Source organism: Astatotilapia calliptera, chromosome 22 (genome assembly GCF_964374335.1).
Source record: "Astatotilapia calliptera chromosome 22, fAstCal68.1, whole genome shotgun sequence".
Classification (NCBI taxonomy): domain Eukaryota; kingdom Metazoa; phylum Chordata; class Actinopteri; order Cichliformes; family Cichlidae; genus Astatotilapia; species Astatotilapia calliptera.
In genome coordinates, this window is record NC_137442.1 from 27,318,929 (window position 1) to 27,346,732 (window position 27,804).

General features: G+C 39.1%; 1 protein-coding gene and 1 long non-coding RNA gene across 3 annotated transcripts in view; both read right to left on the reverse strand.

The window, feature by feature from the left end:
* LOC145423557 (uncharacterized) overlaps positions 1 to 27,804 on the reverse strand; it is a 482,209-nt gene that overhangs the window by 377,264 nt on the left and 77,141 nt on the right. The window lies entirely within an intron of this gene.
* Positions 245 to 27,747, reverse strand: pkib (protein kinase (cAMP-dependent, catalytic) inhibitor beta). Of its 2 annotated transcripts, XM_080296212.1 has the most exons (4): positions 27,453 to 27,747; positions 5,433 to 5,517; positions 2,725 to 2,876; positions 245 to 2,043 (listed from the first exon to the last, which is right to left on the reverse strand). In XM_080296212.1, the coding sequence occupies exons 3-4, from the start codon at positions 2,864 to 2,866 to the stop codon at positions 1,961 to 1,963; spliced, it is 225 nt and encodes a 74-aa protein (XP_080152338.1). In that variant the 5' UTR covers positions 2,867 to 2,876; positions 5,433 to 5,517; positions 27,453 to 27,747; the 3' UTR covers positions 245 to 1,960. The 2 variants fall into 2 exon arrangements, with proteins under 2 accessions (XP_080152338.1, XP_026012337.1); XM_026156552.2 differs by lacking the exon at positions 5,433 to 5,517 and having other exon boundaries at positions 27,453 to 27,736.

A 27,804-nucleotide genomic window follows, 5' to 3' on the forward strand; every position in this document is an offset into this window, starting at 1 on the left:
TCACAGCGTGTGTTGCTACCTGTTGTAGTGCTACTTTGTGACAAGAGAGAAGCTGAAAGTAGCTACAGTATTTACATGCTAACTATGAAAGGTAAACAACTCCTTTAACAGCTATTAGTGATTAAATATTTTGAAAATACGTCAATACGGGCCACATGTCAGACTCGTATAGCCAGTCTTGAATCAAAAATTCTAGCAAATATTAGAATAAGCAAATTAGTAAAAAGTATTCAACACACTGCAGTATAGGTAAAGCTTGGAGATTTAATATGGCAATTTTCACCACCAGATAGAATCAACATAAAGGATTCAATCCAGTTAAGTAAAATATATGCACCAGGACACTACAACATACACCTCTGATTCATCGGTCTCTTAAAATGTGTTGATCAGCGTCAGACAGACCACAGACACTTTATCAGTACAGCATAAAAAACAAAACAAAAAAAGGAATAAAGACAGACTGGGCAGCAGCACGTCAGGTTTTCCTTGTTGCATTTGTGAAACACATCCACATAAAGACAGGCCACCAGTCAACACATCTTCAAATAGAGACAATTACAAAACACCTTTTGTTTGTGGGTACAGTCCAGTAATCATACAGGCAGCATGTATGACACACATGGATTTTACTACAATATAGTATATGTACAGTAGCAGAGAGGGGATAGCTGGCAAAGTGTGAACTCTTGCTGTTGTTTCTCACTCTCCAGCTCGCGTCCTATTCACAGTTCTGCTCATGTGTTGATGAGCGCGAACAGACTTTTCTCCGTGCGAGTGAGACAGAAGGGGAACTGCTGCCATTTTCAGCACTAGAAACACATTGTGGAGATTGCAGCATTTGTTAACGCTTGCTCCCGCGCCCAAGCGTATGCTGCTGTCACCGCAGACAAAATGGATTTTACGGCCAGTGTTTTCTTCTTTCATCCACAGTCCAAGTAGTTCAGATGGGGTTTTTTTAACGATACCTCCTATTAAAACTGAGGAAATATCAAGAGCCCCGGAATTTGCAATAACAGTACCTCACAGAGAAAGAACACAACACCCACTTTTAGTTGTAAACTGCCACTAGGCACATTTTCAGATATTTGGAAAATGAAGAGACTTTGAAAAGCAAAACAATGAAACAAAAACAAAATGAAATCTTAATTTTTCTCTCAGTATTACAATGAAGTAGTGTTGGCAGTGGGAAACTATTCTCTAAAGGAATGTTTCAAGATATGGACTACACTTTATTTGGTTGCCATATCATCACGTTGCACCAAATCATCCCTAAAAAGTGCAAAGAGTCCCTGGTTGCTGTTATGGTTAAAACAGTCTGGTGATGAAGGATACAAACTGTACAACTGCAGTGTAGTTATAGACTCATTTGAAAATGCACACTAGATCATACATATTTAGTGTAAAAAGCATAAATGAGCCGGATAACACAGTTCCCAGTTTTCTTAAGTCGTGTAATGAGTTAAAAAGGATCGAGCCACTACAGGCTGCAGTTAAACTACTGTCAAAGAACACACAGAGCTACAAAACAGAGATCTGCAGGAAATGCAAGGAAAATGGTGCGTTACATTTTGACTCACAAGTTCCTTTTTTCTTTCGTTTTAAATAAATCATAGAAAAATTGTAATAAAGAGTGTACAGGACACAATCGGTCATTGTCCTTTTTATTCCCAATGTAGCGTATCCGCGTTTATGCATATATGCACACGTGCACACACTATGTGGTTCAGAACTAGGTGACGTCTGACTCTTTTTAGAAAGTACCAAAACAGTCCTAAGCTCTTGGCTCCAGTCCTTTGGGAGTGGATCCATCACCCTCCCTCCGTGGCTCAGCTTCCTCGCAAACGGTGTGACTCTCCACAGATCATCACTCATTCTCCCATAGGTCGCCCTCTGCCTCGTTCCTCATCCTCTCTCAGGTTATCTCTGTAGGCCTCCGGGGAGGTAAATAAACGAGTCCCTATGATCCCTCTTTCCCATCTGAGCTTTCTGGCGGTGCTGGTGGCTCCTCCGCCGTGGGTGACTGAGCCCCTCCCGGACCATCTGCACACAAAACTCAAAAATGACTTCTAAAGGCACAAATGTGGAACTTCTTTCCAAAGCTATTGTTCATAAATGACTGTGACAGTGCGTGCCTGGCATTTTTTGTTTTTGCTTTCATTTTAAGGCTGCTATTTTTTTCAGAAACCCCAATGCAGGCAAACAAAGTGTCTCTCTGCCACTGCTGGAGGAATTCCAAAAGATCCGAGTTCATGTGAGCAAACCTGTATTTTCATTTTTGGGGTCTGTAAGATGAATTGCACGACCATGTTGTGTTATGTTAGATGCTAATTTGTTTTCTACACATGCAGCCAAAGATGCTCAATGGCTCAAATTTGGCACTCCTGGTAGCTACACACTTTTAGCAATTGTGATGCATGACAGGGAAATGGGCAGCATTTCCCTAGTGACATTCCTAGCCTAAAGCTCACCCATCTGCTACTAAATGGAGATGTATTTAGACAAGGACAACCTTTCCTAAATCTCAAAAACTTTGCCATAGCTTCAAGCCATAGATGAGCCACATAAAGGCTTCCGGGGATCAAATATCTCAGTCAAGTTCACAAAAACATCTCTCAAAGTGTCCTTAATTTACATTATACTGTTTCTAAATAATCAAATATATTGCTTCACATGCTAAAGTACTAAGTTAAAAAAAAAAACACATTTAAAGGGAAATATCACCTTTTAGGGATAGCTCAGCCAGTTTTAGAGGTAAGTCACCAGGGTTTACACCCGCTGGAGAGCCCAGGATATCAGGCAGGGCATTTCTCCTCCCTGAGCGCCCCGAGGAGGCAAAGTCCAGCACTGGCTCCACTTCGGTCATTTCAGGAACTCTTCAGGAAAAAAAGAAGGTACAATGTTACGATTTTACCCATGTATCATGTATCATACCTTATATGATAAGGTATGATACATGATTTTAACTCACCTGAGCAGTATTTCTGCTAAGTCACAACAACAGTTGCCTCAAAGCGCTTTACATTGTGAGGTAAATACCCTACAAGAGACCCTATGAGAAAACCCTAACAATCAGATCAACCTATTATGAGCAAGCATTTGGCGAGAGTGGGAAGGAAAAACTCCTTTTTAACAGGAAGCAAGCTCAGGGACAACCAGACTCCGTCATCTGCTTCAACCGGTGGAGGCAGAGGGGCATAGCTCTCTGTAAAATACATCTATAAGGTATAAAAGGACAAAAAACTGTGAATGTCAAATTGGCCTCTGAAACCTATAAATATAATCATTAAAAAATATTGAGAATGTCAATGTGACATGTTTAACATCTAAAAACACAGCTTATATTTGGTTTGTGGTTCTAATTTTTTTACTTGTAACTTCTAGTTCCTTTTCTCATCTTGTTTTTCAGAGTTTGATATTACGGTAAATGGTCAACCATTTGCTTAGCTCGTTAGTTAGCTAGCAACGACCAAGAAGTTTGTTGAACAAATGAAGGGCTTTACATGCTGAGCAGGCTGCAACTGTTTTCAATGCAGTGTCATAGGAAGGCCTGAATATCACAGTCATTCAAGTTGTGTTTCCATCACTGCCTTGTCCCTTGCACACAGAGACATCTGCAGATTCTCTGTTTGTTTGAATATTGTGACATTTTTAGCAGTTTCACGCTGAAAAACATTATTAAAATATTGGGCTGCTCGCCTCTCAATCTTTACTTCTGGAACACTCGACCTTTCTTTGATGCAAGCAATTAGTTGTAACATGTTTCAACTCTGTTCCCTGTTACATTTTTTTGCGGTGTTGCTGGCACCAAATTTAAATTGGAATATATTTTTCAAAGAAAAAAGTCTTAGTACAACATATCAAATGTTTAAAAGCATGGATGCAGATATAAAATGGCATGCCATTTTTGAAGAGAGGACGTTCCAGGTCTTATTTTGTAACAATTCACTCAATCAACTCACAGTGTGCTGTTTCTGTTTGGTGTGTACTGCACGGGGAAAAGCTGTGTGGGGTACATCTTTAATGATATAGCTAGCCTGCTAATCATCCCTATATGTACCCTAGTAGTTTTAATCCCAACACTTTTAAAAAGTTGACACTACGTTTTATGTTATACATAGTCTAACAGTGGATATTAATTTTGACATTTCTCAGAAAACAAAATGTACTTAATGTGATTTGAACATCCAGAGAAAAGATTCATCACTGAAAAGGAGGATGTGTCTGTCTGGTCTCATGGCAACCAGCAGCTGGGGAGTCAGCTCCAGGCTACACTGGTGACAGGCAGAATTACATCCCTTGTCTCACAGACTCGCAGCACACACACATACAGCGAGCCATTGCTGCCATGGCAACAGTACAGAAAAAGCACCACTGGCAGGTAAACATATGACTGGAATCCATTCGCTCACTATCTCACTCTCTCTTCCCAGTCTCCCCCTTTTGTTGTGTTGCCTCCCTTTAAATAGCCATACCATTCTGTGGAGCGAAATCTCAGTTCCCATTGCTCTCTCTCAACAAAGGGCTGACGTGTGAGTTAATGCATATGTGCAGCTATAAACTCGCACACACACCATCCTCAAAAAGAGGGCCATAAGTTGACCATCTGTTAGCCTCGAGCACAGTTGAAGCCTTGCTACTGAGCTCATCTAAGCTTTAAATGTCTCCATGGAGAAAGGCACTTTGCTTCCAACATGTTTACATTATTGCATGCTGGCAGCTAAAACTGTGGCTGCAGGTAGGAATCATGGCTATGACTGAGATACTTTAAAACATGTACGTACCTTTGGTTTTAAAATATGTAGCATTTATCAAGCTCAATACATAATTCTGAAAAATCTACCTACGATTAACATAAATGTTTTATATATTTAATCAGTACAAATGTGTAATCACACTTTCCACAAAGCCTGTGTCCACCCTCCTCCATACCACACAGGATGTACACATAGCAAGTTGCTAATAATTCATGCAGCTTTGATTAATTGATGTCAAAATGCTGTTGCACAGTTACCATTACCAATACTCTGTCCGGGGCCCATTCAAACAATTCATTTTCATACTTTATTTATTTAGTTGATTGCATTTATTTCCAATTCAACTGTATGTTTGATTTTTTTTTCCTTTTATTTAACATGCCCAAAAAAATCCATTATTTTTCTCATTCTTAATAGTCAAATCTAAATATACAAAGTCAATAAAAATATAGCTGATCAGTGGGTAGACAATTACATCAAGGCTGGGTAGGATTCAAACAAATGCACCGGAAAACAAAATGTTGTATTTTGAGATTAACCTGAAAATACTACCAGAATTTAAGGACTTAGAGATATAAAAGAAAATAAGCTCTGACATGACAAAAATACTATATATATATTTAAAATTCTTCACTGCACTTCTTCTAGGTCAGCAGTCGAAATAAAACAGCTTACTGGCCATGTCAGCTTCCATCAGTTGTATCCGCCAATTGATGCAGCACTCAGATGGCACTGGATCTAGTTTTCTGCCACTGGTCACCTGTGTATATGATTGGATATCATGATATAAACCAAATCACTATTTCTGTCAAGCTTAAAGGTTCCTTTTCATTGAAACATTATTTATATTCTGTCAGAAGGTGACCACGACAGACAGAACATTATGGAACTTCAAACAAATAATGAAAGAAATGCACAATGAAAAAATCATACTCAATTGTTGTTCACTTTTGCTCCTAGACAATAAATAAATAAGATTTAAAATAGAGAGAGCAGTGGACAGTGAGGCCTGACTACTATCTCTCTGCACTCTGTGTATAGCTGCCTGAGAGAACTTTTTGTGGCCAGGGAGTTGGTAGCGAGGGCCAATTACTTTAATCAGCATCAGCTTCCTGGCAACACATCTTTTAAAAACTAGGCTACAATATTACTGTCTCTTTGTTTCTAAGAAAAATCTTGCATTGTTCAATGCATCGCACTGTACTGATAAACAGGCAACTGTACACTATGAGGATGCCACCGCTGCAGAGGGTGAAAACAATTTGTGGTGTAGCTGGCCTTTGTATGTAGTGTGTAGTGTATGCTACACTGAATTCCTCTGACTCTTCCTTTTAACAATATCCTCGTCTTTTGCACTTTAAGCTGTCATATTCAGAAACTCGACCACCCGAGTTTTCTGTTTTCATTTTGTCTTTGATGATGCTCACTCCCTTTCATGTGGTCTGTCAAAACAAGGAAGTAATGGGATTTACTGACTTTATATTGACCCTATCCCATGTATCTCTAGTGAGGAAAGGTTATTGTGCACCACATATCTTTATTGCTTTAGTGTCTTGCCCTAGCTGTGTGTACGAAAACACTTTTCTCCACACCTAAGATATCAAAAGTAGTTATCTGAGTTACTGTTGGCTTCCTATCAGCTTGAAGAAGACTGACTATTCTCCTCTGACCTGTGATGTCAAACAAGATATTTTCACCTGCAGAAGCTCAGCTGACTGGGTAGCTTCTCTTTTTTGGAGCACTCTTTGTAAACCCTAAAGATTTCACCAGTTTCTGAAATACTCAGAGCAGCCCATGTGGCACAAACAACAATGCCACATTCAAAGTTACTTAAGTCACCTTGTTTCCCCAATTCTGATTCTTAATTTAAACGGCAGTCTACATGCCTCCATGTCATTAGCTGATTAGACTCAGTGTATATATAAAACAAACGTAAATATATAGAATGAAATATAATGACAGCTCTTTCGGAGTACTGAATACTGGGAGTCTGTGATCCACGTGCACATCTTCGACTTTTCATAATAATAGTACTTGATTAAACCGGAAAAGTGTATTTTTCTTAGAAAATGTTAAAAAAAAAAAAACGCAGAAACTGGCTTCAGACAGAAGATGAAGCAGGTGGTATGTTCAGAAATTTTGCATCTGAAGGAAAAGAAGCAGAAGCCTGTTGACAATTACACAATAATCGGACGCACACTACTTCTAGTTGAGGTGTCAGATGTCAGACTATTCGTCCAAAGAGAGTAAAGGTTTTTTGTGTTTTCCCCCTTGAGGTCCCGTGCTGAGCTTTTACGGTAGCTGCCTTCACTTGCTGCTTCCTTATGGGTCTGTCTGTCTTCAGTTTTCTATTTAATAACTTAAAAAGGTCCTCTATTGGCTTTAGTTTAAAGTGCCTGACTTGACAATTGAAGCGTATCCAATTTCTTTGCTCTTGAGAAACTCTTGCGTTTGTAGTGTGCTTTGGGAAATTATCCATTTGCATCATTTGGCGAGTCTCAGCAGAGTACAGGTCTGTTCACTTCAGGATTCATCCTGCTACTTCTATCAGTCACATCATCAATAAACACTAGTGACCTGGTTCCACTGGCAGCCATGTGATAACACTGCCTCCACCTCTTTGATGATATCGCATGCTTCATATCACGAGCTGTTCCTTTCCTTCTGGAACCTTTTCCTTTCCCATCGTTCTGGTACAAATTAATCTTAGATGTTTAGTCTAATCCAGCCCTCTTGCTCTTGAGTGTAACCAGTGGTTTGCGCCTTGTTGTAAACCCTCTTCATTTCCATTTATGAAGGGACCTCGACACTGATACGCCTCCCTCCCTAATAATGTTCTTGACTTCTTTAGATGTTGTGAGGCTGTTTTTCTTAACCATGGAAATGTCATCATGCACTTTGTCTTTTGTTGTTTTTCCAGGCCCTATTGATGGTGAGCTGGCCCGTACATTGCTTTTTGTAAAGAATATACCAGATTGTGGATTTGGTCACTTCAAGGCTTTGCTCTCTCTGAAAGCTTTATCTTTGGTTTTGGTTTTTTTTTCAACATAACTGTGGCCTTCTTCACTTAAACTGACAACACTTTGGGATTCAACACTAAAACTATAAAAACAACAAAACACATATTCAACATTTCTTGAATCAACTTCGGATGTTTGCTTCATTTCATAAAATAACACAGAAACCATCAGCTAGCCATGAAACTGCTTGTTAGTCAATTGTCCAATTATTTTCGAGGCTACAAATGGAGGAGTGTGCATTTAAAACAGAAAACTTTCTATATGTAATTTCCAAACAGTTGATGCAAAATTTCATCCGCTAGAGCAGAAAGTCTGAATTTGAATCACATATTGACTGATTTCAAGTCTGTTGTGGTGGTTTATAGAAACAAAACTACAAAAATTCTGTCTTTGTCCAACAAATTACAGACCTAAGTGTAAAGCCGTCATATTTACCAGTTGGTTTTAAATATTAGATGATTATTTGGCACTCTTAATTACAGTGTTTTGTTGCAATATTAACTGACTCAACGTGCAAGTCAAAGGGGTCAACTGAATAACATCAGCTGTCCTCATGTTTCTCAAATCACTACCATTAAATTCAAATATAAATACAAAGAATGAGCCATCTGTGTTCACATGAACACGTCACACCTGCAACTTTAAGTGATTTCAAGTGAATTACTTTGTGGCTGCAGTACTAAATTTAGCCATTCAGTAAGTTTATACTGTAGGCAAATCCAGAATATTGTTCCAAATTTCACCTCCAGGGCCACGTGTCAAAGCTTCTCTTTGTTCATCTTGGAGTCTAACAATAGGCGTTTGGGTCACGCAGTAGGACGGATAGCTTGTCTCTCTGTGAAGTTTCAGTCTGGCTCAGAGGCTTCTCAAGCTGAGAAACTGATTATCACTGAAAAGCTCAGCTTTGACTGTTAATCCTGCTAATTAAAACCAAACTTTGGCTCTTACACTGACTTGCTATAACAACTTTTCATTTAATACCAGGTGGTGGCCACAGTCAGTCACTGCTGATCTGACAGCTTTCCAGGATGATTCAGCTCTGGGGTTTTTACACTGTCAGACTGAAGAGGAAGCTGAGAGGTTAAGAAGTTGTTTAGCCAGATAAAATCACTGGCTTTCAGTGGCTTCACTGCTGAAATATCAGAATAAGTAATAGCTATTGTTATTCCGGTCCTAATTAGAACACATGGTAACTTTCATTGAGCTACTGGATTAAGCACTGAACAGGCAGTGACCCATCATGTGAACAGTTTAATTTTAGCTGATAATCCAACAACAGTTTAGATGGGATTATCTTGTCAAGTAAACTGACCTACATAAGGTATCTGTGCCAGCTCAGGCAGACACAGGAACAAGCTGCAGGTGAATTATGCAAAAGGTTTATGTTATACAAGTCTTTTCATAAAAAAAAACAGAGGTTGAAGCTGGCTTACAATAAAAAAAACTGAGGAAAGGTAAAGTCTATTTTCTCCTCTTCTTCTTTCAAACTCGTCACAGCTCTGCAATTACATAAAAACTCATTAATGTTGCAAATTGCTATCCAGGCTATTCCTAAACACAGCCACCGCTATTATTTTGTACCATATTATACACCACGTACTAAAGACATCCTGTCATGGGGCTACTGTGTAAATAATCATGCAGCTAAAATTATCCACTTACATTTGCCATGTGGGTATGTGCAAATGGAGTAAAAGCACTTTCACGTGTCTGCTTCTCGAGCTTTAAAAGGGAAGGCTTTAAACAGCACTAAACACATTTGATGTTGGAGGTTAGTTTTGACAACAACAGCACAGGGCATTGTCTCCAACCAACCTCACAGGCTCTCGGTGCCAAGGAGAAAGGGTCTTTTCAGAAGAAGCCTTGTTGGCTTTTACAATGGCGCACCTGCTATTCTCAATGGAAATGCAAGAGGAAGGAGGCTAAGCAAGAAAGCTCTCAGTCCTAACAGAAAGAAACCACGAGTAGCAAAAAGAAAGCAACGCTGAGAGCTCGATATCTTAGACTGTGCATCCACACAACTGATGTCAACATAATTTCCCTTCTGTCGTGTGGAGAAAATGCCAAACTTGAAAGTCGATCCAACAAACCTTTACCAACAAATCACAATATGATGCATGTCATTTACTGAAGCTTTTGGTAGCGTCTCTGCTAACATTTACAATATAAAATGCAACGAACAGACATGGTCCTGACTCTGATGACTCAGTATTTTTTCATTAATTAATATTATATTACGTTTTGGTTTAATCTGGTTATGTCTTTGACTAAGATTTCTAGTTTTTAGGTTTTGGTTCCCAGGTTCTCTCTGTTTCCAAGTCAGTCATGTCTCTGTGTAAAGCCCGTGTCTCTGAATCTGTGTCGTGTTTCCTGTTTTACTGAAGGTTCGTGTCTTATGTCCTCCATGTCTCATCATGTTGATTCGGTTCAGCTGTGTCTCCCTCCTGTGTGCCATTTCCTTGTTTCCCTCTGTATATATTTAGTGTGTGTTATCCTTTGTTCTTCATCGGTCCGTCTGCCTGTCATCCCCCGTGTTACCTCTGCTCTCAGTCAGCGGTTCAGGTTTTCTAGTTTGGTTTCTTGTTTCTTGTTTTCCCCAGTTTAGGTTTTGGATTAGTTTTCTCGGTTCCACATGTTTGTAGCAATGCTCAGCCATCAATAAAGGCTAGCCAGAATTCCCTTTGCATTCATCTGGAATATCCAAAAAGATTTAATTTAAATAACTATGTTGTAAAATTTAGGGAGCAGAACTAAAGTCTGGCTCTAAACATATAGGTATATAATTAATCTTTTTAATTACTGTATGTTTAATTTTGTAATGTTTCACAACTTCAGAGTGTTTAGTGTTCAATTCATATCCGCTAAAAGACTAATAATGCATATTAATTTTAAAAGAAAACAGTTGGCACAAATCTCTCTTTTTTTTCATTAAATAGAACAGACACCATTTCTCTAAATGGAACCATATAAACCACCGAGGACAACATAACCTCATAACCACATAATCATTCCTCTGTGCAATGACTGAAGACACTCGAGGGGAACTAGAAATTGATTCTAAATAAGGACACTGTGTCCCCAAATTACATACATACATACAGCAACTGTAAAAACACTCCATTAAACGTTATTTAACTCAAAGCAATTCAAAGCCACCCAAAATTGAATTGACCATATTTAACCAGATGATACCTTCATTCTTTCTTATTTTGTCCATGGATGGAAATTATAGCCAGAGCTATAAAATGGTTAACGATTGTGATGTGAAAATTATTCTCCAAGCTCATATCTAGCACACATATAGGTCTGGTTCCAATCTAAATGCTGGATGGTTAAGTAAGTTTATGTGACTAATAAGCTGTGAGAGCAATGCTTTCTATGACAGTTTCTCTCACTCCCTCTTATTACATGCAGGATAACAACTGCTGAAGAGATTTTATTGCACTTACGGTAACATAACGAATGAAAGTCCTGAATACAGCTGATTAATTTAACACTGGTAACAGATGGTACTGAATATCTGCAGATACCTGGAGCAAGGGTGGCATTGACTCAGGAGGTAGAATGGGTTGCCAGTTATTCACAAGGTTGATTATTTGATCCATGGCTTCTTCAGACCATAAGACCAAGTGTCCTTGGCAGTTAGAAAAGCACTTATAAAAACAACGTATGAAGGCTTGAAAGTGGGTTGTATTAAAAAGCTCTTAAGTGTTTAATTACAGTAAAGAAGCACTATGCCCCCTTCCTGAATTCTTTCTCTTTATTTTGTTTGCCACTATAAATGTTTGCATGCTGACACAAACAAATGTCAGGCTACAAATTGGATAAAAGTCATTTTTTGAGACAAAATTATCATTATAGTCAAGATTTTCATAGTTTTATTGTATATTAAAGTATTTTGGTTCTGCAATGTTGTTCAGAGAAGTTAAAAAAAACAAAACGACACACTTTGGACTTTTGATTATACCAGTTGGAACATCAGCGATAACCAATGACATGTGCTGTTAACAAAAAGGGCTAAGATCATGAAATTGGACTTACACATTGATAATCTGAGTGCAAAGGTTGTTAAAATGTTTTTCACATTACTGATCGATGTGCATCCATATAGTGCTGTGTAAAAGTATTTGCCCCTATCCTGATTTCTTACTTTTTTTGCCTAAGGGAAATACTTTTTCACAACATTGCGGGTGCCAATCTAATTACTCGTTATCAAGAAAAGACGTCGGAGCTGGAAAACAATGGAATTGTCCTTACTAATAACTTACGCAGTCAGATAAAGACAGATATTCACATGAAGTGCTTCAAATTTGAGTTCAAGTAGATGGACTCCCTAAACTCACTTGATGATATTCTTCACTGCAAAATCCATTTAATCAACCAGCAAATTCAGTGTAGTAACTTTGCAAAGTGACATCCATCAAAGCATTCATCTCGCTAAACAAGAGACAATAATAGATTTCTCTTCCCCGTGCACAGCAATCTGGCCGTGCCTGCTGCCTGAGGCTGACCTCTGCTCAGCTACAACACACTCTCATTCTCGCAGTGTGACAGGCAGACCTACTGCACACTCTACAGCTTCTTACCAAGTATAGCATATGAGCTGGCAATGATTAAATGTAACATTATAAGGCCGTTTTATCGCCATTTGCAGCAACATCAAGAGAAATATTTAATCACACATCAGCCAGCTGTCAGTACGGATGTTTTTCATAGTTACGTGCACCGCTATGCTGACTCTCATGCTCGCTCAGGAAGGAGGAACAGTAAAATATTAATCCTGAGCAGTTTTTAAGCAGTTTCCCTCAACAGACTGTGTCACCACACTAAATCCAACCCCTATATGTCCATCCCTCTTCTCCTATAGTCAGCGTATTAGTCAGTAAGACTGTGGGGGTTTAGGCTGGAAAACAGCCCGCCTGAAGAGGAGCTACAAAAGAAGTGATGTTTACACAGCCGGCACAGACACGAGAAGTTTTAGATGAATAAATAATGCCTGGGATTAAGTCCCTCGCTATTTTTAGTTCCTCATACCCTGTGATTAGACCCCGTTCTTCTCCTGACTTTTTTTTGAACTGTTATCCTAAAGCTTAACATGCTGTAGCTGCCATGGAAACTGCACCATTGTTATGAAGGCAGCTACAGTATATAGTGGAGGAGGGGAACCGAGGAGGAAACATTCAACTGCAGTTGTATGTTTGTTTTTTTCTAATAAAAATAAAAATGTGATTACATGACATGTAGTCTTAAGATTGAGACAATCAAAAGTGATGAAATATAAAGACGTGCAGTATTACGCAGTGCAAAACTATCAAGGTATACGTTTAATCACAACTAAGCAAAGCAATGATGGAAATAGCCCTCATCATCTCAGTCACATTAAACCAGGTGCACAGAAGGTCATGCATTTATGAGCGTAGACGAGGTGAAGCATGACACTGATATCAGCAGTTGGTTTTCAAAAAGCTACAATATTTCTTTTTCTTCCTAAGCAGCAGCAGTGAAGAGAGAGACAGAGACAGAAATGGAGGAAAAAGGGAGAGGTGAGACTGATCTAACGAGACACTGTGATCACAGCCTCCTTTCAGATCTCACAAACATCCAGGCAAATCTTCCGTCTTTCCCGCTGATCCGAGCGCCCTGTCTTCTCACCAAGGCTTCCTGCTTTTATGTTTCACAAACCAGACAGAAAATTCACCAGCGTAGGCTTTTACTTTGCAGATAATTTGCTTTTGGGGGGGGTGAGCATGTACATAAAAACCAGGATGACTTGGATGGTGCACAAAATCTCTTAAAAATGTTACATCTTATCCCTTTTTTCAAAAAAAGAAAATGTACAAATGATTTACTAAACATAAATCACATTTAAGGCCCTATATTAATGGTAATTGTTATTTCAGAGGGTAATCTTTCTGAAGGTGAAGTGAAACAGTTCACTTCACAGGCAAGTGAACTGTCCAATTGTAGCTAAGCGACTAACTTAAGTATTTTATTATATTCTATTCTGTACAGTTGTGTACTGTATTTATTCGTATTGTATTCTAATTTTTGCTTCATAACTTTGCACTGTCCACTTCCTGCTGTGACAAAACAAATTTCCCACGTGTGGGACTAATAAAGGTTATCTTATCTTAAACAGGCTTGGCAGGGATTTCAGCTTTGAATTTTTACACATGCCACAGATCTGTGCATTGTACTCTAGTCATGGTACAGATTTTGCAGTGTGCTTCTCTATTTTTAACCTTTCCAAAAGTGAAATAAGTAGATTACTTTGTTAAATAGTAACCTAGTGTTACATTCAAGGCCAAGGAGTATTGTGTAACAGATCTGGCAGATGATTATGAATGCCGTCTTAAACCCTAGAGTCAAATTTTCAGTTGGAAGAGCTCTTTGTTTCTACATAGTACTGTTAGAAATACAACAAAATAAATCTGCTGCTGGCTCTTCACTGTATATTTTATAAGGCTACAGAAGTAGGGGGTCCACTGGGTCATCAAGGCTTACTTAGACTCTTTGCCCTAACATCATAATTTAGGAATTCCATATTTTCTGGTACTTGGAAAAGAATTCCAGTATCACGTGTTTCAGGTGACACGAGAAAAGGCCCCTTTCCCACTGGGAGCCAGTGGGGATATGTTTAAGCTAACATGAGAGGCCCACCACTCTAACGACAGTTGGTTTACTGGTGCATCCTCAGTGTTAAATGAAACTCATCATTTAGAATTATACAAAGCACACATGTGTTTGTTCGTTCTTTGTAATCACCTAAGCAGGATTATGATGAGTCTCAAGCCGATAAACTCAGCACAGACCAATATATCATCCAAATGTTGGATCGGTCATAAGAAACTTCATGTGTGACATCAAAGACTGGAAAGTTGAGATGGCAGGATGAGAAAGGTGTATATCCTTCACGAGGAAAAACAAGGATTTCAGTATCACAATCATTCAGTCCTAACAGAGTTTCAGAAAGAATCCACAACATAACAAGGATTTTTATATCATTCAGCTATACTGTTACTGGTAAAGTCCAAGTAGTACTTCACATCAAAGCCCTTTTAAGCAAACCGCCTTCTCTGTTATTAACCATGTTTAATGTGCAGTGGCAACAAAAACAAGCCTTTCTATAAAACGAGGCCCATAAAATGGGCTCCACTTTGCCAAATATGAGACAGATTGAGCAGCTTTTCAGAAGGGTCAATCACAACAACAGAACACCCAGCTATTTACAGCAATTAGCGCACTTGACAGAAAGCTGTAGAGAATGGCTGGCAGGCAGTGCTGGCAAAAGCTTTGGGGATGATCTGAAGAACAGACTGTTTTGGGGGAAGTACGACTTTTGAACGTCACGTTCTAATTAAGAACTGATCTCGACTGTGCGTAAATAAGCTCCGCATTGGAAAGGTCAAATATTAGAAAATCACATTGTCAAACCCTACACAATGACCTATTTTTTGTATTTCACCATTCATTACCCAACTGTTGCTATTGATCTCTGTGGTGTTTCTAATTAGACTAAGTGAAGGTGAGAATGGATTGGTGGCTTCGGTGCATGATCTTTACTTGCCCTTTACAGGTCAGCACACACATTATCTAACTTCTAAGTAGGAATTCTACTCAGGTTGTGAAAAGTGTTTCATCTTCTTGATTTCTTGTAACAGAAGAGGGAGATCGCCTTGTAATCGGAAGGTTGCTGGTTCGAGCCCCGGCTTGGACAGTCTCGGTCGTTGTGTCCTTGGGCAAGACACTTCACCCGTTGCCTACTGGTGGTGGTCAGAGGGCTCAGTGGCGCCAGTGTCCGGCAGCCTCGCCTCTGTCAGTGCGCCCCAGGGTGGCTGTGGCTACAACGTAGCTTGCCATCACCAGTGTGTGAATGTGTGGATGACTGGATGTGTAAAGCGCTTTGGGGTCCTTAGGGACTAGTAAAGCGCTATACAAATACAGGCCATTAAATAATTCTGATGATGTCAGGGTTACTGTGCAACTTTTAATTAAAAGCCTTCATTGTAAATATTAATTTAAGGGTATCCGCATTTTGTATTTAGTGACAAATGTAAGGTTCAACACTGGAGCTTGACCCATACCATCAACTAAAAGTAAGGATGTCCCCATCTTTACTGCATTTTTCTGTATACATGGCTTACAAAATCACAATGCTTCCTTTAATGAACCACCAAATTTTCTTAAGTTATCAACCACTTAGACCTGAGGTCTCAAACTCGCAGCCCAGGACCACTAGCAGCCCACTTCAGCGCTACTTGTGGCCCATATATTGATGTAAAGACATATAAAGTAATTTGGCCCTTGACGTTACTTTCTCTGTTAGGGAGGATTTATTTGTTGTTGAGTTCAATGTTAAAATAAGTTCTTTAAAAAGAAAAAAATATTTAACATGAAGGCAATATGAGCAGAGAGTACAAACATGTTGAGGGATTGGCTGTGTTAGTTCAGTGAGAGAGTTATTTGTAAAGAAAACTATTTTCACTGGGAGTCAAAAACTAATGTTTACCATTTTGTCTGCATTTTATTTTTTAAATACAAACTAAATGATAGCAGAAGTGCTGCCACAAATCTGGCCAGAAAGCGAGCGTCAATTTGTTTATTTGGTAGTTCAATGAAAGGCTTCAACATCGAAAAGGATAATCGATTAATTAAATGACAGACAGCTATAAAAAAAAGAAATCAAGAAAAAAGAAAACTAAACTTACAACTACACTAATATAGATGTCTTTGAACTTAATGTTGCAACTTATAATACTTATCTTATTTGAGTTACGTCATTAAAAAAACATTAATTTTAAGAGTTTGATCCAACTTCGAGAGGAGTCCTCCAGGAATAACATGGTAAAAAAAATAAACATGTAAAAACCCTTGCAAACAGATTAACAAAGGAAACATACAGTACTGTGAAAAATATTCGCCCTTTCCTAATTTCTCACTTATTTCACAATCTAAAGAAACTTAACAGATGAGAGACAACGTTACTGTCATCCATCTATCTGGATTCAAAACAAAAGAAAACTACTTCCAAGGCTTCGGGACTTCAGCAAACAACACTGAGAACCATTATCCAAAACTGGAGAAAACTTAGCAGTGTTACCCCTCCTAAGGATGGCTAGCCTAGCAAAAACTACTCTAAGAGTGCATCAAGCACTCACCTAGGAGGTCACAAAAGAACCCAGAACAACATCTAAAAAACTACAAGCCTAGCTTTCTATTGGTTAAGGAGAGTGTTCATGACTCGACAATAAGGAAGAGACTGGGCAAAAAATGGCATCTACAATTTAGTTCCAAGACTAAAACTATTGATTAAGAAAAAGAATACAAACACATTTGCCAAAAAACCTTTTTGATGATCCCCAGGAATTCGGACAAAATATTCTCTGCATTGACACGACATTTCACAAACGAACATCACACCAACAGTCAAAGTCAAAGTAAACTTTATTGTCATCTCTGCTATATACAGTACAGTATATAGAGAGATGAGACAAATATGGTGGTGGTAGTGTGATGGTCAGGAGTTGCTTTGTTGCTTCAGGACCCGGACAACTTGCTATAACTGATGGAACCATGAGTTTTGCTCTCTTCCTAAAGGAGAATGTCTGGCCATGAGTTTCATGTGTTTTACACTTCAGATGACAATGATCTGAAACACACTTACAAGTCTACCTCTGATTTGGCCGTTCAACCACCTTTATTTTAGAGCCATTAAAAGTCCAGGCTCAAAAACTCAAGAAATATCCAATGTAGCTAAAATTCTGCAACGAAGTAAGTTGCAAGTTATCACAAATGTTTGACTACAGTTTTTTCTGCCCACAGTGGCACGATCAGTTATTAGTTTTAGAGGCCAATTACTTTTTACATAGGGCCAGGTAGGTTTGGAATCTAATGAAAACATATAAAAACTGCATTTTGTATTTATTCAAGTTATCCTTGTTAAAAAAAAATAATAATATTTTTTTTAAATCAGAAACAGAGCACATGCTTTTTTTCCCCACAGCAAACTAAGGTGCACATGGATCAGAAAGAATTAGAAAACATTTTAAACCTTTGGACTCAGATTAGGAATCTGTGAGTTCTATTTCATGACCTTTGCCCTATATATTAACGATTCATCCGAATAACTAGCATACTCATGATACATGATAGGTTTTTGTTTATCATTTATAATCCCACTGGTGATATTAAGAGTCCAAAAAGCTATTTGCTAACTATTTTCTAAACAAGAGTCCAAAACCAATGTTGATACACAATAAATCTGAGAAATCTTGACAATAAAGAACATTTTGCATTAATAAATTGATTTTTATCCAAATTTTGGCATGATAATTATTATAGTATGTATACAGTCTTAAATTAGTAATATCCATTGCTACACAGCACATGCATGATGCAAGAAGGACAGTGCATACTGCTGTCATATCAATATATTGGCATAAGACCTGTTGCTTTGCAAAGTGCAACCAAGGCCATCATCCACCCTGAGGCATCCTCTGAAGAGAGTGTTGTGTCAGCAGCGATGTGGCACAGGCGGATGCAGCTACATGTGCTGCCCGGGCAATTGGGGCATTGGTCCACACAAACACACATGCGCACACAGAGCTGTCACCCTATGTCAGCAGAGGCATCTCACTTTTGTGTTGGGTTTGTTTGTGACTAAAGCTGCACTGACCTCCTAATTCTAACCTAACAGTGATAGAGGAGGATGTTAGAGCCAATTCTATACTGAAGTTTAAACTTATCAGCAAAGAGCATTTTCCCAGCATTTCCTTTAGCTTCTCCTGAAAAAAACAACAGCAACTATATCTCAGTGACCAGACATGAAATAGGGCTAAAATATAACCTGTTTACCTACATCAGGAATCCACAACATTGAAAAGTGCAAGGAATGTCATTGGCTGTATATGTGTTCTATAGTTTAAATAGAGGAACAATGGTCAGCATTTTCAAACCGTCTCTCCAGAAAAAAGCCCCCACAGCTAGAGCAGGGCGATATGACCAAAAATATTTATCACGATATACATTTGAAAATTTGCGATAACGATATAACTGACGATATAATTGACACTAGACAAAATACTTTACAACTCCACAACTTTATTAGTGCAAAAAGAAAAACCCCATCAATGTATTTACACTTAAACAAGCAGCTGTTTTTATGTGCATTAAAGTTATATAAAAATTTAACAGTGCAAATACAAATTCCTTGCTGACAGTTTAACCAAAAGGCATTTCAAGTGGAAATTGGCCGACATATCCTCAGCATAACCACGTATAATATCCACAAAACTTAAAAAGAGGTTATACACACACACAATACGGTAATATTATGTTGAAGCACAGTACGTATCACTCCGCGAGGCTCCTGCCTACGATAGCCGTAATGCTCCGACAATCCATCAAGCGGTGCGGGTTCGTAGCTTAGTCGTACTAAAACAGTTGACAGATTTTCGAGTGCCGTGTACGACATAAAATTGTTTCGAGGTCAGTAAACACAACCAGAATTCATACATAAGGTACACGGGATTATAAGGGGCACTGTCGATTTTCAGAAAAATCAAAGGATTGAAAAACAAAGGCACTGCGCATGGGCGTTTTACCCATATTTTATCGCGATATTTCATTTTCTTATCGTTGCCCAACATTATACCGGTGTTACCGTGAATGGTATGATATGGCCCAGCCCTACTCACAGCAAAAGAGAAAAATAACATCCATGGCACAGCTGCACATCTCCAGTTTTCAAAGTGCCAGAAATGAACAGATTAGAGCCTAATCTGACACCAGAAGGATGTGAGTGTGTGGATTTTTCTCTTTTTGAAAACAGCTATTAGCTACAAATAACAATATGAGGGAGGTGAGGGTGAACCACAATACCAAACAGTGTACTATAAAGCCCCACAAAGGCAAGGAGAGCAGCAGATTAAGAGAATAAAGTATTTTCATCATTAGTAAGGATACACTGATCAACAGTTCTGACTACAACAAAAAAGGGCAATCTAAGCAGCTGAATTTATTTAGTTCAATTCTGTGTCTGCAGCAGAGCAACATTTGTTGCTAACCCCTTGGCACCCCCCATTTGCAAGGGATAAATGTGTATTCCTAGAATGGTTGGCATGTGGTTGCTGGAACTTGGTCACATGATCGCAAAGAGTACTGCACCAAAAACCTCCTTATAATCATCTTGGTTGCTAGGAGATGGCAAATAACCTCCAAGTGGTCATGAAAGCTGAAAATCTGCAATGAAACCCAGGAACAATGTTTTGTGCTGCACCACAAACCTCTGTGATCTATTTTGCCTAGCACCTGAGCAAATTTCCTAGTTACCAAAGCAATCCCAAGCAGGACTTCCATACAGTACTATATAGCTTTGTAACCACTTTCACATAGTGACAACAAGCAACCTCCAGCAGTTGGCAGTTGCCAACTACCAATAACAATGGAAGTATTCAATAAAGACTCTCACATTGAAATAGTAGTAGTCTAAAAACCTTTTGAGTTCTTGAAGGTTCAATGAATATTTGTTCAAGAACATTAGTTGTATAATGGATGTCAAAGCTCTTCTCTTTCCCTTTGAGAATCGGGACAGATCACAAATCTACAGTGGGTTTAACTGTTAAAAATCAGAATGTTTTAATTGAACATTTAAGATTTTCTAATATTTCCACCTTGCTGCCATACGTAGATGCAAATGTGCCAAGTTGCCAGGTACAGCCACAGCGAGGCCTCCTCAACCAAACACTTCTCAATGGTGCCCACTGAAACACTGAAACTGAAACATCTGAACCTTTCACTCTTTGACAGCCTCTTCATTTACCAATCAGCAGAATGAATTCGTCACATGGTTGATGTCTGACAAACTGTTTTGAGATGCTGTGCCCGTTTCTGGGGCAGTAAGCATCTCACGCTATAATTACAGAGAAAAACGAAGCAGCGGATTCTATTGTATGGTCTGATACACTGATAGGGTCATTGACCTGTGGATTTGATGGATGCCTTGGGAATTACAAAAAAGCCTTTGTCTCCATAGCAAACCATCAATCCCATCATCGACTGTTCCCTTCCCATCTAATCAGTATGGATAAGCTGGCAGCAGGAGAGATGACACTGATGAACCCCCGTCCTTTCCCATAGAGTCAGGCAGTGGCATGCTATGAAGTTTTGTTGCCACCCCACTGCCTTGCATCAGGCAGGGCTGCTGTGAAAACAGACATGAAGAGGTTGAGGTCAGAACAGTCTAACACAACCCTCTGTTCCTATTATCATCTGCTGTCCTCTGCATCTCAGCAAAACATCCCTGCCATTTCATATGCCCTCCACAGCCAGGTGGGAAAAGAACTGACTGACATGTTTTAATGGCAGAAAGATAAAAGTAGCAGCAGCTAAATGGCAGCAAGCCATAGGTCACAGTAAAGGGCAACAGGCTTTACAGAAGTAGCGGCTTGGACTACACTCTTATAGGTCACTGGTCAATACATAGGAATAATGAATGACTTGCATTTTGCACAGAAAATTACTGCTTCCAACCTCAAATAGGCAAACCCCATAATCAATGGGAATTGCATTCAGCACCTGGTGGTAAAACTGTTAGCGACAGGCGACAGTTAGCTGTTGCCGTCTCTCTCTTGCAGCAGAGAGTCGAAATTCCAACTTTAAAAGTGGGCCCATCTTCATCAAAACTTCATCCATCTTCGAGCACAAATTTAAGGCAGACAGCAGATGTGTTCACACATCGCAGCTTCAAAACAACACGTGGTCCTTTACTTTCAGTCTTGAGCTATGAAAGAAGGGCCAGAGCATAAGTCTCACTGAAACATTCTGAGCATTCCCCTTTACGAATTTCTGATAGAGAGCAGAACTCGTGGTTCCATCAATTATGGCAAGTTGTCCAGGTCATGAAGCAGCAAAGTATCCCTAGATCACACTACCACCACCATGTTTAACTGTTGGTGTGATGTTATTTTTTATAACATTCTTTGTTAGTTTCATGTCAGATGTAACAGAAAGCTTCCAAAAAATGAAACAGACCTCAACAGTCCGCAGAATATTTTCCCAAAATTCTTGGGGATCATCAAGGCGGATTTATTTTGGCAAATGTAAACCCTAATAGATTTGTAATCCTTTCCAAACTGAGGGGGGTGCTATTTAATTTTTTTTTCCAAATTTAGTTTTTTCCATCTCCAAAACATAGGGTTGGGGTTATTGAATCTCAAAGGACTAAAAGAAGTTAACAAAGTGCCTCCAGCAGGATAACTATCACTTGTCATGGCTGCCCTTCTCTGAGTCAAGTTCTGCTAGAGGTTTCTTCCTGTTAAAAGGGAGTTCTTTCTTCCCGCCGTTGCCAAAAGGTTTGTCATAAAGGAATGTCTGATTGTTGGTGTTTTCTCTTTAAGGTTGTAGGTTCTTTATCTTCCCATATAAAATGCTTTAAAGCAACTATATAAATAAAAATAAACTGAAATTGAAACAAGCTGATCATTTTCAAAATTAGATTCATCAGCTTTGTGGATACGGTCATTTCTAAATGCATTGATTTTTTTGTCAAGATTTTGTCAGTTACTTATAACACTCTGAGCCGAGTTGATTTCTTTGCAAAGTGCTGCATAAATAAAGTCTGATTGATCATTAGCGTACTTAATATTCTGATGAACATGTCATTTGTGAGTGTGTATATGTGTTTTTTATCATAAAGATTTTTATAACAATTATTATTTAAATGTATCTGTGGCTGGTGTGGTTTGTGGCTCAGCTGCAGGGAAGGAGTGGAGCAGCGGGTTCAGAATGTGGTGTCAGGGAAGGTTGGTTTTCGCAGCCGGCAAGCATCATCTAATCATGCCTTCCCTATTTCAGTAGCGGCCAGGCCGCAGAGGAGGAGAGAGCTGCTGGAGCAAAGAGCCGGTGCAAAGTCGGAACAGTGAGCACTGCAAAGTGTTGAAGCGCACAGTGAAAAGTCACAGAAACACTGTGAATATAATAAAAAGCAAAACGTGACCTTCTGAGTCGCGTCGGGTCCTTTCGATTACAGTATTGTTACTTACATATTAAAATATCTGTATAACCCAATAAGAAAACAATATCTCCAAAAAGTCAAAGTGCCATGATGTCATTACTCCATTATGGTATTGGTGTGTGTGTCTATCGTTATCATTCAGTTTTAATAATGCATCGGATTAGTTTAGTGGCTCCGTTGTTAGCTTTCTCCTGCTGTTTGCCATTTACAACCTCTGAGTTTCATCTTCTTTACTGCAAGATGATAAATGCCACCACTATAAGTTATTAAATAGTGACTCTAGTGCAGGGGTGGGCAACTCCAGGCCTCGAGGGCCGGTGTCCCTGCAGGTTTTAGATGTGTCCTTGAACCAACACAGCTGATTTAAATGGCTAAATTAGGTCCTCAACATGTCCTGAAGTTCTCCAGAGGCCTGGTAACGAACTAATCATGTGATTCAGGTGTGTTGACCCAAGGTGAGATCTAAAACCTGCAGGACACCGGCCCTCGGGGCCTGGAATTGCCCACCTCTGCTCTAGTGGGTTAAATTGGTGGATGAACCTTTTAGAATAACAGCAATTTTTAATCTAACTTTTAATATCATAAAAGTATTGCAATAGTTTAGCAGTATGGCTAAGTATGACATTTTCTCCCACCTCTAAAACAATCTGTGGTATTAGCAGCAGGACTACCTCGTTAGACTACCTAATTACATTAAAAAAAAACTAAACACTAGAACTACCGACAATGGTGCATTTTAGCTGGATAAATGGCTTATAGCTAACCTCCATACTGTAAATTTGTTAATGCGTAATCTGTAATAAATTAGTCATTAAAGTTGCTGTTGAGAATCAATCTAAAGTGTGTTTTTAGTGCTCAAGTAGAAAATCGCTATATAAAAACCAGTCCACTTATCATATATTGTAAACTAATCCCTCCAATCTTTTTGCCAACAAAATGTTCAAGTTTTGAGAATTATTACAGAATTTTGCTCAACACAACACATCAGCTTTTAATATCTTTGGTCTAAAGATCATCAGTGTTGCTTAAACTTCGATACACGCTAGTTCTTACTCAGTCTTGGCTTTTAATGAGAGGAACTGTTAGATAAGAGCTGAAGATAAGCTGCTCAGCAATGTGGAGGCCACTGAAGATTAAACAGTTTTATAGGTAGAGCAGTCACCTGATTACTGATAACATTGGCATGCTTGGTTCTTGTAAAAGATAAAATTATGCTGACTGGAACTGTTTTCAGGAGGTTACTGATAAAGGACTGAGCAACGAACCACATCTGGCACTTCTGGGACTGCGAAATCACAACGGGTGGGAGGAGAGCATGGTGTGATGCCATCATCTGTCGGCCATCATCAATGTTAAAACAAAGTGACGTGAAGACTGATTCTCAAGAAAGACCAGGATGCAGTACAATCCTTCCACTCCTGCATCGTATAATGCTTACACAAGTACATTTGAAAAGCTTCGAAACTTTTATGTTTTTGTATTTTACCAACATCAGAGCTGGTATGATCACTATTTAAGAAAGATTTGTTTTAATGTAACAAAATGGTCAATTCATTTAAAGCTAAATGTAAGCCAACAACATACGTTAAAAGTGACACCTCTTATGTAAGCAGCTTTACAAAGCTTTTGAGCCTATTTTAGCTACTTGTTTTGGTTTCGCTGTTCATTTGTTTTGGTTTATTCGCACTGCTCTCATTGAGACTGTTTAGCAAAAAGTGGAGCCTGACTGATTTATTGGCAGTCCGATATTATTGGGTGATCTTAGCTATTTGGTGATCTATTGGCACCAGCATTCAACAAATTACCAGAGGGTATTCTGCAACTTCCTAGGTGGCAACACGTTTGGAATATCACAAGCACAATAACTATCTGCTCTGACCAGAGTTGGCAGAGCATGAACAAGAATAAAAGTTTCTTGTTTAGGCCAAGTTACTAGTAGCTCATAACCTAAGATAGATGCTGTTCATTACCCAGGCTTCTGTCATAAAATGGAACTCATTTGCCATTTTGGTTAAAGCCCAATGTATATAAGATTATATGTATATAGGTCCTATATACATATAATCCTATATTATAGGATTATATGTATATAGGATTTTTAAGATCAATGTCAGTAACAATATTTGGTGATTTTAAAAATCCAAAATATTCTAATATATCAGCCAGGTTTTGTTTTTTTTGCTCTTTTAGACACACGAAACATAAACAGATTTCCCTAACTTTTGTTATGTGTACTATACTCTTTGACGCTCTCCATTTAGCTGGTTGTTGCGTTTATGTATGGGGTTGCAAACGTATGTTTTCCTAATACTGCTGAGTGCCCTCTGGTGGAAAACTGTACAACGTAAAATAATGTACAATGTTAAATTTTCCCTTATTAGCAAATAGATCAGCAAATAGTTAACATCGGTCAATAATACTGGCCTACCAATAAAAATCAGATCGGCTCTATTTTTTGTTTTAAACCGAGAATTACGCAACTGTTACCCACTTCCAAATTCCTGGTATCATACTGGGAGTTGAATGAAACCTAAACAGCCCCACTAAGTAATGACAATATTCTTCAAATAGCTAGAAACACAACTTTAGATAAATGCTAATCTTGCTGAGGCAGTTGTTTGCCAACACTGCTGTGACTATACAGTATAAAAGGTTACAATAGGTCTTTTTTTTTAACATCAAAAGGATTCCTTTTGTAGAAGAACGAATAAGTTACAATAAACACGACCAAAACTCAAAAATAAATGAATAAAAATTAATAACAACACGGGCAGGGTTTGGTAATCTTTACAAAAGCGCTATTTTACAACAATTTCCTACATAAAAAACAAAAAGGTACGGAGCCTTGAGACATAATGGAGCGTTATAATACCTGCTTATTAAGCCATGTCTATTGTCTCAAAAACATTTTTAACTGTTGTCACAAATTTTCCGATGTTTGAATAAATAAAGTACATGCTGTCTAATTCAATTCAGTTTTATTTATACAGTGTCAAAATGACAACAACAGTTGCCTCAAGGAGCTTTATACTCTAAGGTCTAATCTTATCTTAATGAAGTCGCCACCGCCTATTAAGTATAAATTAACCTATCGATATATATTAATATTCTACCACATGTGACTATTCTGCAGTTGGCTGGTTAGGAGGATTATTTAACTATAATCACTGCAATATTTGATTATTTTAAATACTAGAAAAACAGAACAACAGTGAAAAAGAAAAAATGTGTAGGCCCACATTGAAATAGAGTAACTAGAAAGCTCTGCGGGCCACTTTGAGCCTTACCTATCCAAGAACAAATAAAATTAAAAGTATTCCATTTCATAACAAATAGCAGCCCAACAGCTTTGAATATAGTCAATTTTAATTTAATGAAGACAAACTATATATGTGTCTACATCCACTGCTATTGAGGTTCAGCAAAATCAAGAGTTTAATTTTCACATTCCTTTAGTGGTTTTGTGAAAAACAAAGGGAGCCACTGGTTTGAGACCGCATTGCCCACACAGCGTGATTGACAGGTATCACTGCATCACAGAGGCCAAAAAAAAGCCCCACTGGTGCCAGCTACTGATCAGAACTGAGGCTGATTCTCAAACATGACCTCATGGTGATGTAATTAACACAGGGTGAAATCATAAATTGAAACCAAGTGCCTCGGAGCTAAAATGACTATGAAAAATAGGAAGGCTCTGCTAACACCCAGGCCGACCCCGGACTGCAATTTCTTTACCTGACATTGTACAACTATGATTCACTACAGAGCTCGTGCAAGACGATGCAACACAGAGAGGCAGGCAGACAGGGTTTTAAATCCTGAGCTGTTTTTGGGAACATGTTTAGCTTCACCAAAGCATAAAGACTGAGGCTTGTTCAAGGCCCTTTGCTCACTAGGGGGTCTGAAACTCATGGATAAGGACAAACATAGCAAGGCTATTAAGAGTTTAGTAGATTAAAGGGTTTAACAGTGTCACCTGTTAATATATAACAGGCAGGTATGAAGCATTATAAAAGATTAATTTTAGTGAAGGTTTAGAGTTTCCAGCCTCTTGTAGTGATGTTTGTGGTAGATTATGTATCTGTATCCTTATGAAAAAAAGGTCTCCTTTAAAATGAAACCAAAAGCCTGTTCTCCTGCGAACATCCATCATTGTTTTCAATCATTTTAAACGCAGCCTGAGAATTATCTCAACACTTCATGCCTGAAGGTCACAGTTTACCCACCTTTTAATAAACCAAAGCAGATAATCCAGCTACCATCAACCTCGCTGCTGGGAGCCTGTGGCATTTTTATGTGAACAGCTGATGCGCTCAGTGCTACCAGCTCATACGGAGTTGACAGGTAGGCTGCTGGAGTTGACACCTGTCAACGTTTACAATAAGGTGCTGTTCGGTTTGAACGAGCCTTCAGCTGGTGCCAGATGTGAGTGCTGCTGGCAGATAAGTCGATGCTCCTGTTGCTTTCTCTCTCTCTTTTTTAATCACTTTCGGCGCACATAATGGCTCCAGCATGCCACAATAATTCCACCCTGCCTTTAATCTATGGAACCAGCAGCTCTCCTGCAGTCTGCCTCGGAGGCACATGAGCAGGCAACAGTCTGCTGTCCTACCTGTAGAGCAGAACAAGTGTAGGTATATGTGCGCAACGACGAACACTCACCAACTGATTTCAGTGCGCTTCAGGCGAGGGGGGGCATAAGGGACCTCCAAGGAGTAAGAAGTTGGAATTAGCCGCCAGCCACCATCTTCCGCAGGGACGAAGAAGAGAATGTGCGCAGTGTCAAGGAGTCCGTCCGATACGACACACCACACCGCCTCATTCCAGATGACAGCGCCGGACCCGCGGCACGGTGGACTAAATGATGAGCGGTGACAGCACACGGACAGAGGAACGCTTCACTGCGCGCTCAGCAGCGGCAACAAGGAGGCGGGTCAAGACGCACGTGCTTAGGCCGGGAGATACAGGAAGAGAGGGTAACTCGGCCTTCAAAATAAGAGCAACAGCAAGCGTT

Bases quoted from the DNA above. Each gene is read 5' to 3' on its own strand.
- pkib (XM_080296212.1), bottom strand. From the start codon at position 2,866: ATGACCGAAGTGGAGCCAGTGCTGGACTTTGCCTCCTCGGGGCGCTCA. The intron at 2,044-2,724 runs GTGATATTTCCC...TTTTGTGTGCAG, and splicing joins GGCTGAGCTATCCCTAAAAG to ATGGTCCGGGAGGGGCTCAG.